Source organism: Oratosquilla oratoria, chromosome 4 (genome assembly GCF_046742065.1).
Source record: "Oratosquilla oratoria isolate Oo_2021 chromosome 4, ASM4674206v1, whole genome shotgun sequence".
Taxonomy (NCBI): domain Eukaryota; kingdom Metazoa; phylum Arthropoda; class Malacostraca; order Stomatopoda; family Squillidae; genus Oratosquilla; species Oratosquilla oratoria.
In genome coordinates this window covers 57,618,200-57,633,710 of record NC_134780.1, presented here as the reverse complement: position 1 = coordinate 57,633,710, position 15,511 = coordinate 57,618,200, and the positions used below count along the sequence as shown (strand labels likewise).

Below are 15,511 nucleotides of genomic sequence, written 5' to 3'. Positions count from 1 at the left end.
TATTATTTTTTAAGCTGCTATTTTGTAATTACTATTGTACAGTCTACAACAGTGACAAGAAATGGGTAACATACTTCTTAGCTGAAAGAGAATGTAGAGTATCCCAAAACAGCCAGCAATCTGGGGTCAAAAGATTGTACAGTGAAGTCCCATATACTCTTACCAGCACTATTCAGCATCTTCACAAATGATCCCATACCAAATTGCTCACCAGTGTAGATGACCTAATGATAGTAACTCAGCACAGTAACAATGAAACAGCTGCTAATATCACCCAGGCTCACTTAAATTGATAAATGCTAAAACAGCATGTAAGCCATCCATCAAAAAATTTAAGTGATGATACTTTCACTCTAGACAACACAAAATCTCTTCAGTGAGTGATATATGGACTGAACCAATGGCTTTGGCAAGTTATTGGGGGAGTGTGGGGTTTGTGGGTTTCATGCAAGAAAATACCAGGGCCTAGAATTGATTGATGGTGATTAGAGCCTGGCCAATTTTGTGTTTTTTGGCATTGGGTGATCAGGGCTGGGGGCAGGGGTGCAGTGCTACTGGAGCTCAGCAGTGTCAAAACTGAATTTACTGACTCTGGAACAAAAAAGAGAGAGGTGACCTGCTGACCATCTACAGAATCATGAAAGGCATGGAAGTCCTTGATAGAGAGGACTTACTAAATTGGGATAAGAGAAATACAAGGGGACATGAAAAGAAACTCAAAAAGAACAGTCATAGAAGAAACCTGGAAAAAAAATCCACACAGAATGGTGGATGTCTGGAACAAAATGGACGAAACAATAGTGTATGCAAAAACTATACGTGAATTTAAGAGCAAACTAGACACTGCAAGATATAAAGACAGGACACCACAAGTACAGCTCCCCTTCCTGTAAGATACAACTAGGTAAATACCTGTTCCACTCCCCTCCACCACCCTTTCCTCCCTCTCAGCTCCTCGTGGATGATGGATCATCCCTGTATCCTTCCCACTGCTCTGGGTTAGAAACAATGTAGCAAGACACAGTACATCCACAGCAAGGCTGCTTCATTAAATTGTTTAACACCCCCCTCTCTGTCCCCTCATGCAGAAAAGAAGACAAAGAGAAATCCCTTTGGGCTGTGTCAAAGTATCATTCACACATAAGCATCCCCTACTCTCCCATCTCCGCTCCTCCCTTTCTTGCATAACAGTGTCATCTATATACAGTCACTCTCCGCTCATCACTATCTCTTGCCTTCTCCCCTCCTTGCTCAATAGACATTCCCCTCTTGCTCAACGCTCCCTTCTCTCCATCCATCCATCTCATCCATGGTTGTCCCTGCAAATTCACTACCTCTGCCTTCCCCACCTCTTTTACTAGTCTTTTTTCCATGTGTTCAAACCATCTCAGTACTCTTTCATCAGCCCTGTCTTTCATCTCCCATTCCACTGCCACTTTCCTCCACACCTTGTTTTTCAGTCTCTTCAACCAGTCTATCCCTGACCATACTTCTCAGACATTTCATCTCAAACACATTTAAACTTTTCCTCGCTGCCTCTCTTAAATTCTAACCTCTGCCTCATCATACAATCTCCTCTTTGCATCCATTCCCAGATGCCTGTTCCTCATGACACTTTTTAATTTACCATACTGCCTATCTCTTCCCTTTTACTCTCATATGTACCACACACACACACACACATTTAAAGATAAAGACCCAAACACTAGGGTTCTGGTTGTTAAACTCCTCGCAGACCCTTTTATGCCTTGACTTCTTGTAGGAATTTACCCTTTTGGGCTATAGAGAGCAGGATGCCTAGTCCTGTCCTCTGTCCCATTTTAGTCATCTTTTACAACCCGGGTGGGAAAACTTGGTGACGGAATTCTTTCCTCCTATACCACAGGGGTAGGCAGAAATGGAAATATATATATTCAGAGAGGTGATACAGGACAGTATTAAGAGTTAGGGGACAGCATAATGGAGGTACAGTTGCACTACAATAAAGTAGCATAATTTCTCTGAGAGTAGATATTTCCTCTGACACAGACAAAATGATGTGTGGCTTTGGTTTATAGGGGTGCCCCATATAGACCCTAAAGTATCAACTGCATGCTACTGAGCAGATTTTTACCATGCAATAATATGCAGCCAATACCCCTGATGGGATATATTTTGATAATGACCTATATATTGTAAGTTAGATATTTTACAATAATGAATTTGCATATTACAATATACTTAGCAATTCAGACATTGTTTCATTGTTATCAAATCCAATTCAGCTTGGTTAATTCCTATGTCTATACCAAGGGCTTCTTCCCTCTTGTAAGGGAGGTAACCAAGTCGAGGCATCCAACCACTCCCACCCATTCCACTCTTGTCTAACCACCCTTGTTTCCTTGTATAACCACTCCTCGTTTAACGACCTACTCGGTTAATGACAATGCGGAGTAACGACGGGCTTTATGACAGACCAATATTCGTTTCACGTAAATCTCCCAAAGTTATGACGTCGTGTACGATAAGTTGGCTGAGGCAAATTTGTATGATGTTATAAATGAACTTGTACGGTGGATATTAGCTGTGAGGTAAAGTGTTCTGAAGCTTAGGTCTACATTACCATCCTGCAAGCTGCAAAAACTAACTGGGGTACAGTATATACCGGTATTGGTAAATTTTTAGTTTCGACCATGGGCGCAATATAGCAATAGAAAATTAATTATTAATTTTGTAAATTATAATGTATCAACGTAATATGCAATTTTGTGAGCGGAAATAAAAAAACAAAAAAGGTGCTAAAACAGATTTCGTAAGTAACGAAGTCATGTCGGACGAATGGTACGCCATGTTTGTTATGATAGATGCCAACATCGAAGAAATGAAAGGATGATAAATTCGTCTAACCTAAACTAAACTATCCTAACCTAACCTGTGTTTAATAAATCATTACCTGCAAATTAAATGTCATCCGGCTCGTCCTCATTGTCGGTGTTGTGAGAGACGTTGGCGGGCTTTTCAACTACTCTCAGCTTGCGGGGTATACAAAGTTCTTGCAGCTTGAAGGAATGCATGTATCTCCACTCCATAACATTCCTTCAAGAAAATATACCTGGTGAGGTACTGTCGGAAGTACCGAGGCCGTTAATTGACAGACGACAAGATGGCGTCCCGATTCTATGCTACCGATTTCGTTCATTAGTATATTTGCTTGTAGCAAGGTATTTTTTATTTTCATTTCTGCCCACAAAATTTCATATTACGTTGATACATTTTGATTTACAAAATTAATAATTAATTTTCTATTGCTATATTGTGCCCATGGTCGAAACTAAAAAAAAATACCCCGGTATTTAATATGGAATGTCAGCATACGCGGATTTGGTCATACACGGTAATTTCAGGAACCTAACCATCGCATTATTTGAGGGCTTTCTGTACTATCAAAACAGTAAATAAAGCTTTAATGTACTGTATAAAAGAGGGAAAATACACAAAAATAAAGATGCATGTATTGCTGGACATTGTACATGCAGTACATGTACGTATATGTATACACTTTCGCTTAATGACCAATTTGGTTAACGACGGCGACGCTGGTCCCAATTGTTGTCGTTAAACGAGGAGTGGTTGTAGCTCCTTGTGGATGAAGGGTCATACCTGTCATATGCCCACTGCCCTGGTCAGAAGCAATGCAGCAGGTTAATTCCAATTTTAATTCTAGTTTCACATTTTCCCCCATTCCTAATCAATTCTAGTTCAGTTTTCTTGATTCCAATTCAATTCATAAATGACCCAGGCCCAAATGGTGAGCCGACTGGGGTAAGCTAATGTGACTTTTGTATTTTGGCTGTTTTCTTGGGGGATGCATGTGTAGTAAAATTCTTCAGCTGTCTTGTACTGTTAGACTTGTGATCCTGTATTTTCCTAGTTGTGCCTAGTTGTATTAACCTAGCTGTAGTATATGGGGCTGGGGCTATGCTCATGGTGTCCTGTCTCTATGTCTCTACTTATCAAACTGCCTTAAATTTATTTATGTTGTTGGCCTGGATTATATTTTCATTCAGCTTATCCTCAAATGTATATATGTAGAAAGCTATATTTTCTAATATTTAAGCAATCTTACTTTTTCACTTTTTTTTTTATCATGACCTCTTGTTGACCTTTCATGTTGCACCAACAGGTCCTCTGTGCCCATTTTTTTCATGGCTTTTTCTGGTCTAAATATTATTACATCACCTCTCTTCATCTTTCCAATGTGGGAACTCCCAAATTTTTCAGTCTTTCCTCACGTATTTACCCAATTGTAGTATACAGGAAAGGAGCAATGCTTGTATGGTATCTCCCACTCCAATTTATCCTACGTAGCCTCAAATTTATGTACAGTTCCAACTTAATATATATCCTTGATTTCCAATTAACATATTTAGATTTGAATTCATGTATTGTTCCAAGTATTTATACATCTATATGGACAATTGTATTTCTTCACATCCTTTAGAAATGTGGTCTTAATTTGTTTTCATGACCTGATGTGTGACATCATTCAGGCATGGGATCATCTTGGTTGCTGCCCTTTGTATTCTCCCTTTATTATTATTATTATTATTATTATTATTGTTATTATTATAATGATAATAATATCATCTGTGGTGGTCATACCTTTTCAGCATACTCCAGTCTTGGGCAAATGAAACTGTTAGATATTATTTTCATGTTCTCATCCAAGAGAGGCCAGGGACCAGTGGTGGCTCATAGCTAAGATTAGTGGGGGTGCTGCTCCAGAAATTTTTTAGCCTTTGTTTTAATATTGTATAAAAGGGAAACAAACAGGTATAAAAAGAAAATTTATTCAGAAATTTTATAAAATCCTAAAAGAACAAAAAAAATTAATCAAATAGACTAGCTGGAAGCAGGATAATAATCTAATTCTACACTTTATCACATAGATTATGGTACATGGTTTTTAAGCACAACACATGCAGAGAAAAAAAAAGAAAAAAAAAAGAAAAAAAAAAAAAACAGCACTTCAGGGTCAGCATTGCGGGAACAACAGTGCTCTCTCTTCCTTGCTGCCTTGCTTGCAGCTTCCTATGTGTACATACACACAACAGCCAAACACCTTGCTGCAGGAACTGTAAAGTGCACAATTCCATACAAATATATATATATATATATATATATATATATATATGTATGTATGTATGTTTTTTATAGCCTGGGGCTTTTTGACATCATAGTGAAATCTTTAAGCTTAAGGATTATATATTGTACTTGTACAAGTATAAAGAAAGAATTAAAGAAAATAGGACTCATTATATTCAATGTTATCAATAATATCAAGTGGAAATAGGGGGTGCTGTAGTTCCACAGTGCCCATATGCGTGCCATGACTGCCGGGGACAACAGAGTGATTGGTTCTAATGAAATGCCACTCCTATTTTCTTGATACCTTTTCCTGATGACTTTCTGGCAACAGATCATCTTTGATTTTAAACCCTAAACCCTTTCCCTCCTTAATTTTAATGATCAATTCGTCTCCCATCTTACATCAACTAGTTGATTTTTTTTTTTTTTCTTTCTTTCTTTCTTTTTTCTTTCTCTCTTTTCCAAGTTCATCACTTTGTACCAAAATTACTCTTCCTCCCCTGGTTCCATCCCTAATCTTTATTCGGGTCTTCCTGTTCCGGTGGTAATTTACATTCCTCTTTGCCTTTCACTATCTACATGGTCTTCTTCATCTTCAGATAAGTTTCCATAGCTGCCTAATCCATCCATCATATCTTTCATGTACAGTAGAAACATGAAAGGTACTAGGACTGAGACATGTGATATCCCATTAGTCACCTCTCAGTCAAACATCTCATCTCTAGCAAATGTTTACTTAATATTTTCTTATATTTTCTTCATTCTCCTTGGGCTTCTCATTCCTTTGTTTTACACTTTCAATTTTTACTATTTTTTTCCTTTGACATAAAAAGTTGCCCTTAGCTCTTCAAATTCTCTTTTAAGTGATTTTTTTTAAACCGTCATCTTGTTCAATTTGTTTTCCAATTTTTGTATATTATTTAGTCCTCTGTTTACTATACTTTCATTTACCTTGTCCTTACTGTCTCCCACAACTTTATTATGTCATTCATATTAGCCATTTTTAATTTTTGTTTATGTAAATTGCCCATCGTGTTTATATTCTTTTGTAATCATGTTGATCCTGTTCTTTGACAGTATCAATTCATTACTGTCTTCAAATGCAGTCACCCTAATTTTGAATTATGTTTCAGAGTATTATTTCAGTCACCTTCTAGTTGTGGTTTTCCATTTTACTAGTTTCCACTCCATTACTTTCCACCATTTCATATAAACCTCTTGAATATGATGACACCTTTGTATGGGTCATGAGCCGCTATTGGGGTATACGAGGGTGCTGGTATCGGCTTCTATTATTATATTTTGTAGTTATAGCTAGGAAAAGGTGGAGTGAAGGTGGAGGTAGAATGTAGATTGAGAGAAGCGAGTAAATGCCTTGGTGGTTTAAAGAGTGTAATGAGGAATAGACATTTGGGAATGGATGCGAAGAGGAGACTGTATGAAGGAGTGATTGTGCCAACAGCACTGTATGGGGCAGAAACGTGGAACATAAGAGAAGAAGAGAGAAGGAGTTTGAATGTGTTTGAGATGAGGTGTCTGAGAAGTATGGTGGGGGTTACTAGGCTAGATAGAGTGAGAAATGAGGAGGTGAGGAGGAGAACAGGGGTGGAAAAGGATTTGGGAGATAGGGTTGATGAAAGAATATTAGGATGGTTTGGACACATGGAAAGAATGAGTGAAGAAAGACTAGTAAAAGAGGTATGGAAGGCAGATGTGGAGGGAGTGAACATGAGGGGACGTCCTAGGATGAGGTGGATGGATGGGGTGAAGGGGGCTTTGGGGAAGAGGGGAATGTCTGTTGAGGAAGGAAGGGAGAGGACGGAAGACAGAGGTGAGTGGAGAATGGTTGTATATGGATGATGTTGTGACTGCATGAGGAGGAATGGGCGGGGAAGTGGGGGGTGGGGTAGTATGTGTGAGTAAATTTTGATGCAGCCCGAAGGGATTTCTCCCCGTCCTCGCCTTATATGCAAAGGGGGACGGAGAGGGGGGGGTCGCCAATTAAATGAAGCGGCCTCGCTGTGGATGTACTGTGTCTTGCGACACTGCTTCTGACCCAGGGCGGTGGGCAGGGTGCAGGGATGACCCGTCATCCAGGAGGTGCTCAGATGAGAGGAAGGGTGGGAGGGGTGTGGAGTGTATTTAGGGATGAAATGGGTGGGAGTGTTTTTGTGCCTTTCCCTTTTTGGCTACCTCCCTTGGAAGGGGGAAAAAGCCTTGGTATATGTATGGATGTAGTTATAGCTGAGTGGCTTCTCTATTCTGTAAACAGGCTTGATCATGTTTTCTGTGACATATTTATTCAGGGTGAAAGAGAATAAGCATAATGGCAGTAACTTTATATTTTGTAATGCATGTATTATAATGCATCATTGTACATCAGCCAACCTGATGTATTTTACCTAGTTGTACTACAAGGGAAGGGAGCTATGCTCGTGTTGACCCGTCATTGTATCTTTCAGCATCAAGTTGTTCTTAAAATCTTGAATAGTATTTGCACACACAGTTTCTTTATCTAAGTTATTCCTGATATCCAGTACTCTATGTGGGAAGCTTTTTTTTTTTTTTTCTTTTTTTTTCATGTTTCTTCTATAGTTATCCTTTTTTAGTTTCTTTTCATGATCTCTTGTTTTTCCATCATCATTTTTTAGTAAATCATTCCTATCAAGGATTTCCATCCCTTTCGTGATTCTAAATATAGTCAGTAGATCACCTCTTTCTCTTCTCTGCTGCAGTGTTGGTAGTTCCAATTTTGATTATCTTTGTTCAAGTGTTTTTGAAAGAGCTGGTGCCAACTTTGTTGTTGCTCTTTGTATTCTTTCTAATTTCCTTATATTCTTTTTAGTACTGGGTGTCCATAGTGTCATTGTGTATTCCAGTTTTGGTCTAATCAATGTAACTAATATTTTTTTAATAATTTCTTCATCCAAGTAGTCATATGCCACTTTTATTGACCTTAATAGGTTGAAGGTTTCTCAGACTATTTTGTTTATATGTTTATCCGCTGTCATGTCTTTGCTGATTATTACTCCAAGGTCCCTTTCCGAGTGCACTTTTTTTATTTCTTCTTCACCAATTTTATAATTTTTTGAAATTCTGTTTTTATTTTTACCAAACTCCATTATGCTACATTTCTTGATATTAAAGTTCATTTCCCACTTTTGAGTCCATTTGCAGATTTTGTCCAGGCCTGATTGTAATGAATCACAGTCCTCTTCTGTTCTTACTTCAATATTTTTGCGTCATCTGCAAAGAAATTCATATAACATTCAACTCCTTCACCCATGTCATGCATATGGCAAACATGATTGGAGCCAGTACTGACCCTTGTGGAACACCACTTATCATTTCTTCCCATTTCGAGTATTTGTCTCTAATTATTACCCTCATTTTTCTCCCAGTCAGGAAGTCTTCCATCCATTCTAATAATTTACCTGTGATGCCACTTATTGATTCTAATTTTCTTATTAATTTCTTGTGTAGTACTTTGTCAAATGCCCTTTGTAGGTCTAGATAGGCACAGTCTGCCCATCCATCCCTCTCTTGTATTATATCTATTAGTCTTGAGTAGAAGCAGATCAGGTTTGTTGTACATGATCTTCCTTGTCTAAATCCAAATTGATTTGGGTTTAGTATAGATTTTTCTTCCAGGTTTGTGCAAAATATTTGACTCGTATTGAAGAGGTTAAACGCATTAAGTCTATTTCCAACTTATCATTTAATGGGACCCCATGTTTCCCTCCCTCCAAATCTCCATAAAAACTAGAACCATATTATTTCCTTGGCTTCAGGAGCTGGGTTGTTCATTCCATCAGCTCACTTGAACTGCCAGCTGCCAAATGTGTATGTACAGGTAACCCCCACAGTTTGCAGGTTCGCTTTTTGTGGCTTTTATCATTGGCAGTTTTACCCCTTAAAGGTACATTGATATTCAAATGTTTGCCTATAACCCTATGGATGATGATTAGTGCCAAGTGATTCCTGTCATAACCCACTCACCAAGATGACTCATTGCCACCTAGCCACCCTTGCCACTGTCATTCTGTTCCATGCCAGCCTTACATTTGGAGTGTCTCCCATAAAGTATACTTTGACCCTGTTTTGCTGATTTTTGTATTATTTCTTTGTGCATCCATGTATAGTGGTTAGAAGTGCAGTACTGTGCTTACATGTGAGTGAAAAGTATAGTCCAGTGGCCTATTTGGAGACATTCATGAAGGTCAGACAGATATTCATGGAAATTTACTATTTGCAGCAATCTCACTCATAACCTTTGTGAATAGCAGGGGTTCCCTGAATAAGTTTTCATACAAGTGTGTTGTGAGGTAATTGGGTGTTGGCTTTGGGTTATGTGTAAGCTTGTTACTGTGAGAGTAGATTTTCTGTTTTGCATTGCAGGTTGTATTTGTGTGATGTGATGGATGAGAAGGTTAAGAAATATTTGTGTAGAATTGTGTTCTAATAATTTTCCTTTGTTGTACCATGGAAAGGATTTTGGTCTCTTGTGTGTTGGTGATATACAAGTGTTGTTTTAGTATAACCTGTTATTATTCTAAAGATTTTTTGTACTGTTTTTAGCTTTTGTGTTCTTGGTTGTGGGGAAGCAGGCTTTGGATGCATAGTTTAGTCTTGAACATAAATTTTTATACCATGATTAACTTTTCATTCTGTTGTACAAATTGTGTGCTTGCAACCATTATAAATACATTGAGCTTCTTGTTCATCTTCCTTGTGATACTTGTTATGGGAGAAGGATAAAACTCATACAAATGTTGAAAATGTCATGTGCTAAAAGCAATTCTCAGAAACCTGACTAATTTTCATACATGAAGGAAGGCATAACCCATCACACATTTGTTCTTTCCAATAGTACATCAAAAAACCCTTTTCCCCTTTCAAGGGGGTAGGCCCAGTAGCCTCAGCCAAGGTATAAAGCCACCTTTCACTTAATTCATATCCATTCAACACCTATTTGTTGTCCCTTTTTCTTAGCTCCTTGTGAATGAAAGGTCGTCCATGTTCCCTGCCCATTGCTCTGGTCAGAAGCAATGCAACAAAACACAGCACCTCTGCAGTAGGGCCTCACAGCTGCTGGCAACCCCCACTGTTTCATTACATGCAGAAAAAAAAAATTAATCATGCACTCAGGAATTTACAGAGCAGACAAGAAGATATCCTTTTGAGGCACCTTCAAATAGTGCAATCACAATTTATGTATGTGATGTGTAACATATTTATTTTTGCCAATTCCTCTGTTTAGTTAGTACTTGTTCTTTAATATCTCTGACCTCTAGTTGTTTTTCTACTTCTAAGGTATGTATCTAATGGTCATTACAAAAATGAAATTTTGTACAGAATAAAACAAATTTAAACCAATCACTGCCCAAGGAACCCAGTTACAACCACAGGATTGATTCATAGCTCATTCAGGGGAAAACCTTTGTAGAGATATCTGAAATGAATGAGTAAAGGGCAGCATAAGATAGCAAGTTCTTTGTCTTCTATGTGATGACTGTATCTGAGGTATATAGTATTATTTGTTTCCAGGGCAATTCTTTATTGATATTTTCATAGTGCTGGGTGATGACCTAAGTATAGATGGGTTGAAATGAATTATATGCCAGAATGTATGTATATATTTTTTGTTATGTCATCTTTTATGCTTTATTAAGATAGTTAAATTTCTTATGTATTAAGGGTAATAGGAAGTGAAGTCAGGTGTGATCATTGTGTATGGCTTTAAGATGTTTATTTTAATCTTGGAAGCCCAGGTGCATAACCTTTCTTGAATGGAACAAAGTATGAAGCTCTTTCAGACTAGAAAGGGTTAATCAAGACCATACTGTAAGAGTCTTTATTAATTATGTGAAATTGTTTAACATTAAGAACAAAATATGTACAGTGTGTGCTGTCAGATTTAATAGGGCAAAAGAGATATATTCTTTCAATTCAAGAGCCACTTATGAAGTGCATGTTCCTCATTGTTTGTAAGCAATATTAGATTGATAATTAATCATCCTCTCCTTCTTTCTATCTCGATACCAAGGGCTTTTTCCCCCATACCAGGGAGGTAGCCAAAGTCAAAAAGCATATACCCACTCCCACCAGTTTCGTTCCCCCCATCCTTTCCACTCCCATCCACCACCTTTTCCTTCCTCTTATCATAGCTCCTCATGGATAATGGGTCATCCCTATGTCCTGCCCACTACCCTGGGTCAGAAGCAATGCAGCAAGACAGCACATCCACAGCAAGGCTGCTTCACTTAATTGGTGACTCCTCTCTCTGTCCCCTCATGCAGAAAAAGAAAAGAGGGGGAGAAATCCCTTTGGGCTGTGTCAAAATATAATTTACACATAACCACTCCTTTACCCTGTATCCCCCACCCATGCCCTTGCATCACAGTATCATCTATACACAGCCATTCTCCCCCTGCCTCTGCCTTTTCCCCTCCTCGCTCAGCACCCTTTTCACTCCATCCATCCATCTTATCCTTGGTTGCCCCCTCATGTTCATTCCATCCACCTCTGCCTTTTTTATTTTATTTTATTTATTTATTTTATTTATTTATTTATTTATTTTTTTTTTCCTACCATAATCCTGTGTATGTTCTGCAAAAACAAATATGATTTAGTTTCATCTTTGTGTAATTATGGCCTGGGGCATGTTTGTAAGTTCAAGATCTGTGCTGTATTCTTTTTGACAAAGATTTTTCTGATTTATTTCAGGTAACAACAGAAGGATTGGATGTCTTTGGACAAGTACCGGCCAAGAAACAACAGGATTGTGCCTGCCCCAATTGCTCAAGGAATCTAGCCGCTTCAAGGTAATTTGGTCATTAATAATTATCTCCCATACATTATCTTCTTTGATATTCCATTTTGCTACAGTAATCATTAATTCCTCTCTTCTGCCTTCAGCTTTTTTCCCTTTACCATTGCTTGTTGATGTCATGATAAATGAGAAGGAAGTTGGTGCAAATCTGAAATTATTTTACCCCATATAGACCGCATAACATTCATAAAACTTATGCAGTCATTATCTTAGGGACTTTATACCATCCTCATAGAAGGATACTGATCTCTTTTAACTGTAACTACTCCTTGTTTCTTATAAGATATATCTCCTTCACCACCTCAGTAACTGCCTTTTTAGTACAGTATTGTCCTCCAAGGACACTTAGTATTGCCAAAGAAATACAAGTATGGCATGCAATACCTTCATTTCTTTTCACATTTCCCCTTACCTTGCACCCTCTTTCTTATTTTTTCTCCTTACAGTTTTTGTATTCTCTCTTCTTTTTCCTTGTATTCCATGTCACTTCTCTTACTTTTCCTAGTCCTTCCTTGATCTTCCTTGTTCATAACTTTTCATGCCAATTCTCTCAATTTCTTTTATCTATTTTACCTCTTCTTCATTCCCTTCATTTTTTTCCACTGTATTCTTTAACTATTGTTCATGTGTTGGACACTTGATCAACACCTATTAACCTCCTGGATAAGAATTTAGGGCTCATATGTGGCCTAATCTATAGATAATGCTGTCACTTTACACAAACACACACACAACTATGTGTGTGTGTGTGTGTGTGTGTGTGTATATATATATATATATATATATATATACAGTATATACATATATATATATACACATATACATATATATATCTATATACTGTATATATATATATATATATACATACATACACACACACACACACACACTGGAACAGATTGAACAGTGAAACAGTTAATGCCAGAACTATACACGAATTCAAAAGCAAACTGGATGTGGAGAGATACAAAAACGGGTCAAAACAAGCATAGCTCTAGTCCCGTAAAGTACAACTAGGTAAATACACACACGTTGGTCAAAGTGGCAGCAAAGTTTGGACTCCAGAGTTATCCAAGAATTTCGAGGATCACAATGACAAGGAAGTACCTGTGTTGTATTTATAGGGAAGGGGAAAGATCGTGGTGTAGTGGGAAGGTGGTGAAAAAGGAGAAAGGAAGGGATTACTGTGGAAAATGGAAGGAAATGAGGAAGGGGAAGACTGGGTCCAGGAAAGCAGACGCCATGTCAACAAACGGCGACTGGATGATAATGAAGACGAAGGGATTAGCAAAAATGTAAAGATTAGAAATATAAATAAGAGCAGTGCAATGGATGGGATTTAATGAGGGAGGAAATGTCAACATCCCCGACTAGTAAATTTAGAGGAGAAACTAAAAGAAATTAATGAAAATTGGGAATCTAAGTTTAACCAAATAAAGTTAATTACTCAGAGTTGATAAGCTAGAAGAATTAAAGGAGGAGAATTAAAACCTAACTAAAGAAATAATGGAATTAAAAAGACAGTTAAGAGAAGTAAAGGAAGAGAATGAGGAATTAAAGAGGAGTAATAAAGAGAATAAAGAGTCCATAGCAAAAGAGGTAAGTGGTTGGAAGAAAGTACAAGAGAACAATAAAATTGAATTTAGAGGTATAATGAAACAGCAGATGAAAGAACAAACTGAAAACAGTTATTAAAGTGATGAGGGAGAAGGAGAATATAGTAAGAGACTTAGCAGATAAAAAGAAATGTATAATTATATTAGGGATGGAAGAGAAGTATAATCTAAATAGGACTACAAGAATAAAGGAGGAAAAGGAAAAAGTAAATAATATATTAGAAGTAGTTCAAGAAGATGAACCAGAAATAGGGAAACAAATAGAAGAAATGTATAGGCTTGGGAAATACAATACAGATAAGACCAGACCAATTAAGGTTAAATTCAGGTCACAAACGACAGCAGAGAATATCTTAGCAAAAACAGGGAAACTAGCAGACAGTGAACAATATAAAAAGATATGGATAAAAAGAGAAATGAATAAAGAGGAAAGAGAGGATGAGAAGACAAAAAGACTAGAAGCTAAAGAAAAAACGAGAAAACAGAGACAGAAAAAGAGAAATTCTATTGGAGAGTAGTGAATATGAAAGTGAAGAAATGGTTCATAGCAGAGGAAAACAGAAGGGAAATGGAAAACACAATGGAAGTAACAGAAAATTAAAAGTGTCTTACACAAATATAGATGGCTTAATAACAGGCTTGAACAAACTGAATGATTATCTGAAGGAAAAAGAACTGGACATGATGGGAATTGTAGAGACAAAATTGAAAGGTCCACTATCACCCAACAGTGTAGGACATGGTGCATATAATTATTGGATTAGAAACAGAGAGGTAAAACAAGGGGGTGGAATTATGCTCCTGACTAAGAAGGATATAAATGTGAGGAATGTCACATATGGAAAGAATAGAGATGATTATGATGGAAGTGGAGGACAGGGATGGGAAGAGCAGGAAGTTTGTAGTAAATTATGTGCCTCCTAAAACGGCCTCGTGGGAAGAGAGAGAACACAAAAGTATGTCAGAAGACACAAGGATAACACTAAATAAAATAATGGAAGATGGAGAAAGAATAGTTATAATGGGTGACTTTAATTGTAAAGAAATCTTCTGGGAAGAGATGACAGTAAAAGGTGGAGACGATCTATGGGGAAATGTACTACTTGATATGATTATAGAACATACAATGAATCAATGGATTCAAGAGAATACTAGGTATAGAAAAGAGGAAGAACCATGGAGACTGGACCTGATAATTACATCAGAACCTGAAATGGTGGACAAGATTGAATATAAGACCCTAATAAGTAAAAGTGACCACATATAGGTTGAACTGGAACTAAATGAGGAAAAATACATGGAAAAAATGAACAATATTGAAAGGGAAGATTGATGTATGAAAAAACAAATTTTTGTAAATTAAGAGAATTCTTTAAAAAAGTAGACTGGGAAAGAATACACAAGGAGGAAACAACTGTAGAAGAGAAATGGAATATTTTGACAAATTCATAAAGAAGGAGTGGAAAAGTATGTCCCAACATACAAATGAAGTAGGGAGTTAAAAGACAAAAGAGATAAAGCTTGGATAAAATGGAAAAAGACAAAAGACCTGAAAAATGGAAAATATATACTAGTTATAGAAATGAATATGTACAAGTGTGCAGAGAAGAAAAGAGAAAATTTGAAAAATGTCATAGAAAAATGTAAAGATCAACAAAAACTATTTTACAGATATGTAAACAACAAACTGAAAAACAAACAAGAATTAGAGAAACTACGGCAAGGAGGAGTTGAATACACAGAGGAAATAGAAATGGCAGAAATTATGAACAAGCATTTTAAATCAGTGTTTACAAGGGAGAACATGCAACCTAGAGATATAGAATGGGAGGAAAAAGCCCCTCCTATGAAAGAGATAGAAGTATTAAGGAATGATATAATGAAACAGTTCAGTGATCTCGATGTCAGAAAATCGCATGGACCAGATGAAATAGCA

At 37.2% G+C, this 15,511-nt stretch overlaps 1 protein-coding gene across 5 annotated transcripts in view; it reads left to right on the top strand.

Moving 5' to 3' along the window:
- The window catches only part of Sgf11 (SAGA associated factor 11kDa), a 149,399-nt gene that overhangs the window by 54,069 nt on the left and 79,819 nt on the right, over positions 1-15,511 (top strand). For all 5 annotated transcript variants that reach the window (XM_076184221.1, XM_076184218.1, XM_076184222.1 and 2 more), the window contains one exon: positions 11,854-11,951. In XM_076184221.1, the coding sequence (XP_076040336.1) occupies positions 11,854-11,951 (98 nt within the window). The remainder of the gene's footprint in view (positions 1-11,853; positions 11,952-15,511) is intronic.